The sequence below is a fragment of the Thalia democratica genome, chromosome 6, assembly GCF_965202585.1.
Source record: "Thalia democratica chromosome 6, ktThaDemo2.hap1.1, whole genome shotgun sequence".
NCBI lineage: Eukaryota > Metazoa > Chordata > Thaliacea > Salpida > Salpidae > Thalia > Thalia democratica.
The window spans coordinates 2,878,141-2,890,942 of NC_139170.1; the positions used below are offsets into that span (position 1 = coordinate 2,878,141).

Here is a 12,802-nt window from a genome sequence, read left to right on the forward strand (position 1 = left end):
GTAGGTATCTAGTAATATAGTTATGTTATTCTAGTTGTTGTATACAAACTACAGTTTAAGATTATACTTTAGAAAGTTTGAAAATACATAAATAGGGGTAGTTTATTACTTTTGAAATGAAAACATAGATAAAGTAATATAAAGTAGCAAAGAGTTTAAACAATTAAATGTTATTTATTTGATACTTTTCTAAAACAAGTATAGCTAATAAGCACACATTATATTAATATCATTGAAACTTATTTTATAAAAGTTTCAAGGCTTGTGTTTTGTTTGATAACTTTTTACAAACAACATATAACTATCAATTTATCACAAAGAAAAATTTTAAGCTATTTTACCAATATGTTATAGAATAATAACAACATTATTTAAACTAAACAAACTAACTTAATACTTTCAAAAAATCCAAGTAAAATTAAGTAATTTTCTAGATCAATGGCCGACAGCATTTTATGATTCACGGGAAAATTTTACAAGTTGCTAGCGAGATGCTCAAAGCAGAAAAAAAAATTCACAGGTCGCAGTTATTTAAAACAGATGTGGTAAACAGTATGAAAAAAAACTTTAAACAAAAATAACAATATAAGCGAAAATGAATCACTAGTAGCTAATAATTGATAAATTTACAACCTAATTGTAAATTTGGGCTACAAAAACTTAATTTTTATTCCTAATTAGTATGTTTCTAAACTGAAAAGTACATCGTGGACCAAACATTTGTGTTTTTGGAAAATTCGGCACCTAGACCACTGGTTGCTTTTTTGACTTAGTTATTAAAGTAAAAAAACAAATAAAAACACTATACTTAAATAAATTTTATACTTCGAAGAGCTCATAAAATTATTTTTACTTGTATAATTATAAAAATAATTCACTTAGTTAATGCTTTATTTTTAAAATATTTATTTATAAGTGTTTAGAAAACTGCTTAAACAAGTAACATGTGTAAACTCGGAAATGAATAGAAAATTACAAAAACTAACCAACAAAGGACAATTATGACTTGCAAAAAAAGTTATTTTTTAGTAAAAGAAAAATTAGGAATTTCTTAGTTATTTTGGTACACTCTGTTTTCGTCTACTAAAATAATTATTCTTAACATAGATTATTTTAGTTGTTCTAAAAACAAATTATGTTAAAACGACGTTGAATCTAAACATTTTTTTAACTCGACTATACAGATTATATATTAGTTCAAAATTATTCAACTAAAACCATTTCAAAAAAATTCCTAGTAAAACTTTGAAAAGTTGAGAACTTTAAACAAGCTGAAATAAGAATAACGTTATTTTGTACTCATTATAACTATTAAAATTTTCAAGAACAATTTTATTTAAACAACTTGATTTACTATAAACGTATTTATAGCTCAATAAACATCAAGATTTGTTACAGCTTTGTATTTAAAGTATTTAATTACCAATATTTAGTAAACTGTTTAAACAAATAAAACGTGTAAACTCTGAAATAAATGGAAATTTACAAAAGCTAACCAACTAATGACAATTATTTTTTAGTAAAAGAAAAATTAGGAATTTCTTAGTTATTTTGGTACACTCTGTTTTCGTCTACTAAAATGGTTATTCTTAACATAAATTATTTTAGTTGTTCTAAAAACAAATTATGTTAAAACGACGTAGAACCTAAACATTTTTAAATTTGACTAAACAGTTTATATCATAATTTCAAAATTGTTAAACTTAAACCTCTTTTAAGTATATATAATTTCGATAAATTTTCTGGTAAAGTTTTGAAAAGTTGAGAACTTTAAACAAGCTGTAATAAGAATAACGTTATTTCTGTTCTCATTATAACAATTAAAATTTTCAAGAACAATTTTATTTAAGGAACTTGACATACTGTTAACACATTTATAGCTAAATAAAGATTTACATCCAACTAGTTGTGATGAATAATCTAATTAATACTTTAAAATTAAACTTAACTTCATCAATTACAACTTCGATAGAAAAAAATAGTTAGTTTGCGAATTTTATTAGTCTAATGTTTAATAAAATAAACAGATATAATTGGTTAAAACTAATAGAACTTTCTTATGTCAAATTGATTTAAATTATTTGTTTTTGCATGTTAACCAACAAAGTTTAACAAGTAAAATACTAAAATTAAAGGTTTAATCTTAATCCTTTTTGTCATCAATAAATTATCGCTAATAAGTGGCGAAAACTAAGTATATTTTAATTTTAATAGCATTTTGAACATATCATTTAAAACATGATATAGTTTGAGTATAGTTATGTTATACAAAAATAATATTTCCTAAAACTATTAAAAAAATCATTTTGTACTATTAAAAATTAATATACACCAGTATTAGGTATGGTATTATTTTTTCAGCCTGAATAAAACGACAATTAATGTCCTTTGATGCAAAAAAAAACTGTTCCACTTCAGTTTGATATACGTTAGTAATACATAAATATTTTGTTTTAATTCATAAATTATCAAGACATCAGTTGTCTGTACTAGGTATCAATAATACCAATTAATTTTGAAAAGTTTCTGCCAATCGCACTACTTAAAAATATATTTAAAATTGAGTAAATTATCTATTTATTTGCTGCCGAACTCTTTAAAATTACAAAACTTAACTTTTATTTAAAGTTAACAATTAGTTTTTACAAATAATGAGATCATTGTTAAGGAATCTAAATTTATTTAACATAATTTTACAAGTACACAAACAAACCTAACATTATTAAATTAACACAACGAAAACCATGCGTGACACCAGTTACAACTTAATAAAAGAGATTAAAACAAAATGTTCAAATGAAAGCAATCGACTCACGAAAATTTACAACGAAGTTACTTTTCCCATGAACAAAGTTTGACTTTTGAACAAAATCATCAACACAAACGGATGATCAACTGTAAAGCGAATTGGCTCATTGACTGGAGACATAGCACAAAGAAAACCCATGGTTAATCCAGTTGCTGCTGCAGCTTCAGTTCCATTCTCATTTGACTCGATAAATGCTTTGTGGACTGCTTTGGACACAAAAAGTCCATCTGGTTGAGTGGACATTGCACTAAAATCTGCAAGAATTTCATCAAAAGCGTCTTTCACTCCCAACAAACGTAAGCATTTGTTCAATTTAGCTTCATACTCAAGTTTGAACTTTGGCATTCTCAACGAGATGTATTTATTACAGTATTTATTAATATCTTTGAGGATTTCAACAGTTTTAATGTCCAGTTTTTGGATCACACTTTTCAATCCAAATTTCTCATCAGGTAAAATTATCAGCATACTGTAATCTGGTTGCTTGTAAGGAATTCTCACACACTTGAACCCTTTTTCATCAACTGAAATATACGGAAAGTGATTTATCTGTATCATCATTTCAACAGTAGCAGTTTTATTTTCTGTAAATAAATAATAAAATGGGGCTTTGTAGGTTTCATAACTTTTGAACTTATTAAACCAATCACCTTTGAAGTAGATACAACTAACTAGAACACATGCAGTTTTAGGGTCCAATTCATTAAACAAATCTTTAATTTTTTCTTTAGTACAGCGTGCAACCCAATCATTGATAAAATTTTTTGATTTGTCTGCATTGTTCTTGTAGTCTAAAGACTGAATTTGACATTTGAAAGCAGTTTTCATATCACTCTTGTATTTTGCATCCATTATAAATGTTTCTGAGGGAAAGACAGAGTTAACAAGTTCAACTTTTAAACTATTAGAATCGTAGTTAAGTACATCATTTAATGCTTTGAGCTTAGAAAGAAGTTCTTCATCTTTCACAAGTCCTAGTGCTTCTTCAATCTGATGCTTGGTTGTTCCATCTGAACCTAGTAGTAGCATAGAAAGAGCAAGCGAAATGCTCAGTGGTGAAAAGAAAATGTTTTCGTTTTCATCAGTGATTTCACAGAGCTTTTCAAACAGATTGACATCAAACGAGTTGAAATTCATACTGATTTTAGACACAACAAACTTTACAAGCTGAAATATAATTTTATATTACTTACTGATAAAATATTATTAAACTGTTGTGTATAAAATTATTTTACTATTTATAAAGCTTAAGAATCTTATTAGTTAATTATAGTGCTCTCTAAATTTTATTGCAAAATTTATTGATCAACTTAAAAACCTTAGAGCCAAGTGTTTATTAAAGCAAAATTTATAATACTACAAAGTATTGTTGTGTAACAAGATAAGATACATATCTAATATGTCTTTCATACTTGACTAAATTGCCAAGTAGTTGACTAAATACATTCTGTTTACTTAATTAAACACGTGACAAGTTCAAAATGCACAATCAATAATCAACCATAAAGTAAGTGACTTACAACAACTACTTTTATTTTTTAGTGTTTACTGTCGTTTGGTCTACAACTTTTGGCGCTAAAAAGTTGTATTTCGTTTTAATTGAGACAACTACTGCTAGCAGAAGTTGTATATATCAAGCAGAAAAAATAAAATAATAAATGACTCAATTAAACTGTAAATTATATACTGTATATTATATCTAGTTTTTCTGAAAGTACATGGTTGTCTTTTAAAATAAACAAAGTAATAAACACAAAATATTTATATATGTTCTTAAAAAATATTCTAAATACATTTTTAAAATTATTTTTTATATTTTGTTAACTTTGAAAATGATTTACAAGCAATATATATCTGTTTGTTTAGTACTTGAAAGGAAGTTCCAATTTCTGCTTTATTACAATACAAAATAACAGCAATATTGTTTGAGTTAAATAAAACATTTTTCTAAGTATTCCAGAAAGGTAAAATAATTTTAAAAGTAAGCAAATAATTTTAGTTAATGATCGGCGGATTTCAAAATTTTGCGGGCAAATTTTTCGAGAAAAATCCTCTTCGGGCCGCAGTTATTGTATTAATAAAAAGTACTATTATTATTTGAAACAAAAATATAAAAAGTTAGCAAGAGTACATTGCTTGTCATCACTAAAAGACAACTTAAAGCCTATTTTTTGGATCGCATTTCCGATAATTTTAAAGATGATTAAAAAAACAAAATAATTCGGGGCATTTATCACAGTTACTAAATAAAAACTAAAAAGTAAAAGCTTAAAATTTTAATTTAAAATATAGAGGTCTAGTTTAACCAACACATAAAAAAGTAATAAAACATTAAAATCAAAGTAAAAAGTTAGTTTTGTTTCATCACCATAACTAATTAAAAAACAGTTAACGAATAAATAATGAAGATATATGTCTTTATTTTGATTGTAAACTAATCAATGGTATTTAAACATTATTACTCTATTACTAGTTTTTCAAAAAATCAAACCTAAATATATTTTCCTAAGTAAACAAACAGTAATTCATAATAAAGTTTTAAATTACTACGATAGTGCTGTCAATGCCGAACGTAAACAATTTTATTGATTTATCAATCATTAATTTGTAAACAAACTTATACGCTTTTATGTACAAGTTATGGTGTTATTTAAACGTGATTTCAAGTTCAGTTTATTTTTAGTTTTGTGTTGTTTTTGGTATAAATTTTTTTAAGTATGGGTTGTTGTAGTTGCAGTTTATTTGTTTATTTGTCTCTACTTTTGTATTTCATTGATATTATTACTGAAATCACATCATCTGTAGCTCTTGGACTGACTCAAGTTAGTTTATTTATTTTTCAGATTAAAAGTAATTTCAAAAAGTTTTTACTTGTACAAAAAAAATAGTTTTAACTTGAAAATGTTTTAGTCAAAAAATCTAAAACTTGTTTTTCAACTGTGTTAAATAACTAAAAAGTTAAACAATGTGTCTTTTATAAGTAAATAAAAGACTGACTTTTATTTTTTAATTAAAATGTTTTAACGTTTTAGAGAATAATTTTAAACAGAAAACGGCAACAAAGTTGCTTCAATTTAACGGTTTGTATGTAAAATTTACTAATACCTAAATTTTTAATAATCGTTTTTAGTGATGATGAACTTTTATTGGTCAACACAGTTTAAACTTGTTTTAAAAATGATTTTTTAAAATTAATAAAGTAAAACAAACAATTTATAATTTTTTACTTTTTGTTACATTTTATACATATACTTTGTTATATGCAAAATATCGACTATTCATTTACATGTAATTTATTGGTACGGTACAAAGCTCTCTATTAAAACAAAATTTTATTTTGACACATACCCCTATAGCTGCCTCATTTTGTAAAGTAAATACACTGATCTTAAATTTTCAACAAAATAAGTTTTTCTTTTTACCTAATTAAAATTTAGTCGAATTTCTATGTTTTTCGATGCTTTTTATAACCTATAATTAAACCTACCCTTTAATTTTCTACAAATGACTATTTTTTAAAATAATAATAGTTTGAAAAGTTTTTGATCAAGATTAATACAGCGCTATTTACATTTCAAAAAAACGTTAATTGGTCTAATTATAATACAACTTCTAATTATAAAAAACTATACGGAGAGTTTTTAAACGTGCTTTATATTTCAACACTGCAATAACTTTTACGATGTTATCATTTAAAGTTATACTTCTTTCACAGTACGACTTCAAAGGAAATTGTATGCTTTTTGGGGATTTTACCTTCAACGAAACTGCTGAGCGCTTCAACGTGACTAGTTACGGCTCGGACCTGATATGCGGGTACTGTACATACGAATCGGCCATAAACGTCATTTTTGCCATATGTTTCTCTGTGTTCATTATATACACTGTGAAAAAATGGGACAGCCGTTTGTGAGTAAAGTTTTTATTTTGTGAGTAAACAACTAGGTAGTCTCCTAAAATCTCAACATTACCTAGTTCTTTATAAATAAAAAAATTTATTATAAACATTTATAAAAAAAAAAGGTTTAAAAAATATTTGTATGCTTAATTCTTTTATTTTCTTAAAAGAATATTTTGTGATTATAAACAACATGCGTCTAAATTGAAATATATCTGTTAAATATAAAAGTTTTACACTACGCTTAATACCAAATTTAATTGTATGAGAGAAATATATATTTAAACTTATCAAGTTTTGTTTTTGCTTCCAAAATTAATTTTTAATTCTATAAATACTTCTTTTATTTTAAAATTATAATTGATAAAATATCAAAACATCTTTTTAAATATCGTGTTTAAATTTTCTAACTAGTTCAAAATAACTTTTTGACAGTAAAGGCAAATGGGTACTGACAATTCTAATCCTGAATTTATTGATGTTTTTACTGAGACTGTCTATGTCTTGTATCATTACTATTGGAAGTAAACAAACTTGCAAATCTATTGAAGATGCTTCGAATAGGTTACTGATTAAAAATCTTAAGTATTTTTTATAAAATCGAGTATAAGTGTATTAGTCGTTCTAACTTATATAGTTTTACAAGATAAGTTTTGCAGATATTTGATAACATCGGTACATAAGACAAGTAAAGCAAATTATTATTAATTGTAACATCATTTTAGTTGATTTAAGTACAATTAAAAATTAAAATATACTTTATTGCTAAAACAAAGTGTAACAAATTTTAATATTGTATCAGAAAGTGTATCTCTATCGATAGTTACGACTGCTACCTAGTGAATGGAAAGTTTGTTGAGACATCTAATCTTTTTACTTACTACACAACAGCTGAGGTGAATTATTTATTTTTTATTATAAGTATTAGTTTACATAGAAAACCAACTTAATTATTTAATTTTAGTAAGATATACTGTATAAAATAGAAAAACTAAAAATTATATCGAGGCTTGTTTATATTTGTATTTTAAGAGCAGGTTTTCAAAGTGTGTAGATTAATTTTATAATTTTTTTCTTGTTTTAAATCTATTTCATCAAAAATTAACAGAAGTATCTATTTTTAAAAAGCCTTTGTTTAACAACACTATTAATCAGCATTTTTTCACTAGAAGATTTTTTTCCATAAACATGTGAACCATTTTTTAAATAACTAGTTTTCTGTATATATTCTTTTTATACTGAATAAAACAAAACATTCAATAAATACTACTTTAGACTGCTTCGTGGTTCAGTGTACTTTGGTGGACTATCCTCACAATAATAACTGCAATCAAATACAAGAAAGTTAAAAGTGAAAATTCTGGATACTCCAGTGTCTAATAAGAACTTTAAATTATTTTTTTTGTAAAAGATTTATTGAGAGTTTCTGTTTTTTGTGTTTGATAAAAACAGTTCAGTTAAAAATTTTCAATTTTTGGCATTTAACATCAAACTATGTAAATGAGACGTAAGACAAACTAATTAGAACTTTAGAAGTTTAAAATTTCTGTTCTTTTAACATCAATATTTTCTTAACTAAAGCTAAAACGTAGTAAAAAACTGCCACAAATTAATTTTGATACTTATCTACAAACCTTAAACTGATTTTTAATTTTTTAAGGTATATCACTAAAAGTGATCTTTTTTACAGTTCTTTTGAATGAAATATTTAAGTTTTAGAAATTTTTTCATTTTAAAAACCTTTTTTTTCACAAATATTTTGCTCATTAATTGTTTTAAAACCTTTCTCGAAGCAATGAGTTATATAAAAAAGACATTATTTTTTAATTAGTTATACATTTTAGTAAATAATTATAAGACTTAAACTTTTATATTTAAAGCTTATGAGTTATTTCAAAACTTTTTAAACTATAAGTTGAACGAGCAAAGTATTTTTAATCAAAACATTTTATCTGACAGTATGAATAAACTGTAAACTTTTTATGACTAAATCAAACTCTTTTTTAAGTGTTTTTTGATGTATAAATTACCTAAAAATGTTTAAACATTGCTTTAGTAATTTAGCTGAAAAACTAATAAAAAATTCTTTTTAAACTTGTTATGTATAAAATAAAATAAGTTAGAAATAAAATGTTCTTTTACTGACTTAGAGTAATAAAATGAAATGTATGTACTTATTTTGAAATCTTATGCAAGTTAAATTCAAACAGTTCGAAGTAAAAGAGCAATTTCTTTTCAAATATTATAAATTTGTTTGTTATTTTCGGTATACGAATTGCAAAAAATATGTAATATTACAAGTTATAAAAACATTACTTGGAAAAATTATTTGTTTCAATCACAACCTACAAATGGTTTTCGAAACAAAACAAAACCGAGTTCTTAGCGTATCATAAAATTGTCAAAACAGCTAATTAGTTTTGTATAAAAATGTTTTCTAAAATTTAGCTTCTTTTTTACACTTTGATAATAAATTTTTATGTTAGATGACAAAAAGGATTTTAACAGATTTTCATATTATAAATCACAATTTTATAAACTAACAGCATATTTGCTACCTTTGCTTCACTTTAATAAAACTGTTCAGCTATTCTACAAGAAATTTGGAAAATATCTAAATCTAGTGATTCTACATCTCGAAGGTGTGTTTTAAAACGCATACCTTGATGCTTATTTGGAAACCTTTATGAGCTTCATACCTTCATGCTAGAACCGTTTTTTAATATATACAGTTTCTGTAGAACAAACATTAATAGCAGGCAGTAATGTGTAATAAAAAGTATTTTGCGAGCCGCAGTTATTTTACAACTATTCAACAATAAATAGAAATTTTAATGAAAAATATGATACAACATGAATAAACAAGGCAAACTAAGACTCCTGTTTAGTTTAAATGCAAATATTTTTGCTTTGCAGGACGCAGTTTTCCTACTCTTGTATACCAAAAAAAGCTAAAATAGCATTAAATGACACTTCAGAACCGTTTACTAACAATTTCCACCCGCACAATTTCCACTCAAATTTTTTATTTTTCTCCTTCTTCATTTATAAATTTATTTACTTTTTAATTTTTGTTTATTATTTGTTTTTCATTATCACTGTTACCCCTAACCCTAGTCCTTCGTCGGTAAGCGGTTCTCGGAATTGGTCAGGTGGGAATTGTGCGCGGGTGGGAAATGATTGCGAGTTAGAACTGAGCGGTTGCCTTTCAGATATTTTATTTAAACTTTTTTTGTTTCAGCAATTGTGTATAGATACCGTTAAAATAAGTTACTTACATGCGTAATTGAAACTCTGAAAGAATTTTTGTTTTAAACAAAAAAATTCAATCAGTACATAGTTGAAACAAAACTGTGTAGACTTGTATAACTTAGCAATAATTAACAAGTGTTTATTGTTATTTGTTTTTTGGTTTTGGTGTATGGTTTCTCAAAATTAGTATTTAGTCTTACAATAAAAATAAAAGTTGTGCTTCAAACAATAAATTATGTTTATTAGATGTATTGTTAAAAACATTTCAATAAAAATCTACTTAAAATTTTTTTTGTAAAAAACAAATTTTTCAATCTTATAGGAAGAAAATAATATTTGTAATAAATTTTTTTATACAGATAAAATAAAAAACAAATAATAAATAGTAAAACTGAGTTGTTTGGTTTGTTTTTAAAACTTAGAAGTAAATATTATATTAAGTATTTAATAGCTTTGAATAAAAAGTTTACTCCATGTGAATTTTTAATGTATTTTTTCTTTTTTAAGTAAAATGATTAAAGTTTCGTCATATGCATGTCTTTCAAAAAATATTGTTTTAAATGTTTGTTTAATAATCACTTTTGTTCTTGATCATAATTTTAAATTGTTTTAAACTAAGATAAATTTAGTAACTTTATTTTATATGCGTTTGATTTATTTCAAAAAAAAAGTTCATCTAAGTAGTTCTTTGATATTATTAGTTCAAGGAAACATGTTTGAACACTTGTTGTAGACACTGTTTAAATAAATAAGTTTGTGTATAAAAAAAACAGGTTTAATAATGTTTATTATAAAGAAATTTATGGAGTTTTAAAAATGTTATTTTTCAATTTTAGCGCTAGTGCATGCGAGTACTTTTAGGCTGATCAAAATTCGAAACCCTATGTTTTTCTCTTAGATACCAAAAAAAAGTTAATTACATTTGCTAACGTTTGTTTTTATATAAAACTTTTTATAAAACAGATATTAGTTAAACTGCACAACCATCACATAACTTTATGTGGCATTCTGCGACCTGGTTTCATCTGCCCAGTATACTGAAGGTTTAAACTGAACTTTTTAAGTTTAACTGATTTGTTTGTGTTTAATTAAAATTTTCATCAGGTTCTCAGACCTCTTTTTTGAGTATTTAATTTTTCGTGATAAAAAAAAAACTATTGAAAGTTCTCATTTAAAACAAATTATTTAAAGCTTTACAAAAAACATAAAAAAAAAACAACTAATTTTTTTTAATTATTAGAAATAAAGTAAAAAATATATGCATACCAAATACTAGACAAAAATGTATAATACTATAATAAATTTATGTTTAATTTAGTTGATTTTCAGAAATATTTTATTATTCGATATTTTTTTAACTATAAACAACAAAACACCAGTAAAGGACTTTAAAAATTTTGAACCGTTTTAAAGAATACTAATAAAAAGTAATATCTAAAACTTTAGAAAATTTTTTACATTAAATCTAAAACTTTTCGACTAAACTTAAATAAGAAAAAAAATGTTTTACTGATAAAAATAAGTAGTAACAAACATATCAAAACCAAAAAGTATATTTTACTCATTTATCATGAAAACATTATAACTTTAACACATTTGTTTTAAAATTTTTATGTTTCATAGTATGTGTACTACATTACACAAACATTTTTAAACATTAATGTAAAATTTTTATAAAAACAATTACATTAGATATTATAAGTGTTCACTAATAAACGTTAATTGCGCTAGTTGTTTGAAGATTTTAAAATGTTTGCATGCAATTTAGCACACTTATTTAGAATAAAAAAATGTTTCAAATATAACAATGCTGTAATTTTATTTTTGGATTTTTCATTGTAAATATAATAACTAGTAAAAAAAATATAATTATGCCGAGGTTTACATTTGTTTGTCTTGATTCTTGAAGGTTTTTAGTAGAATTAGCTGGGCAGGGAAAGATCCGACAAACATATTGCACAATGCAAACGATTAATTGGGCGAAAAGTTCGTAAAGTAAAAATCGTAGCTAAGTTTCTGTTTGAGAAAGCAGAATTTCCCTGAGGTCAAAAACTCAAATAAAAGAAAATTATAAAAGCTGATGAAATATTTTTTTATACAATTATAAAATCATTCCGTAGTTGTATAGTTTTGTGTATAATTTTCACAGCATACTTATCTTTGCTGTAAAATATTATAAGTTGTCTTATTGAGTATTAGAAGAAGCAGTTTTTTTAAATTTGCAGTCAACATTTGGTTCCTTAATGATTTCTAATAAAAATAAATTCTTACCAATTTGCATAATACCTAATCAATTTTAGTAATTTTACAGTTTGGTTAGTTTATTTTGCATAATGAATATTTGATCAATAACTGTTATTTTTTTAAACAAAAAAAAAATTATTGTAAAAAACCATCAGTCTCAAACTCTACCCCTTGCAAGGATAAACATTTTCTGGGGAAGTATATATTGTTTAAGACTGCTTTTTCTGAAAATTATGTTATTTAAGCAGATTAGTTAGATAATAATGCACTTTATTTTAAAACTATCAAAAGCTGGTTTAGTGTTTTGTGAGAATAGTTTGTTTAAAATATTTCAATTTGAAGTTAAGTTAATTTTTAAAAAGTATAATGTAATAATATATCAATAAATAAATAAATATATATATATATATTTATTAATAAAGCCCTTAAGGTGGGCTCAGTGTGAAAGATTTTATTTTTCAAGTTAAATAACTTAATTATATGTATATATAAATATATATATATATATTAGCCATTTTTGTCAATATGAATCATATAAAAAAAAAAGTTTTTAATCATTATGTCCTTAGCAGGTTTTTGATGAAAAAAGTATGCAAAGT

The 12,802-nt window shown here is 24.3% G+C and overlaps 1 protein-coding gene across 1 annotated transcript; it reads right to left on the reverse strand.

The window, feature by feature from the left end:
* Nucleotides 1-2,821: 2,821 nt before the first annotated feature.
* LOC145838112 (leukocyte elastase inhibitor A-like) lies at nucleotides 2,822-3,946 on the reverse strand. The gene has a single exon (XM_082945653.1). It carries the CDS (start codon nucleotides 3,944-3,946, stop codon nucleotides 2,822-2,824), a length of 1,125 nt encoding a protein of 374 aa, XP_082801779.1.
* Nucleotides 3,947-12,802: the final 8,856 nt, after the last annotated feature.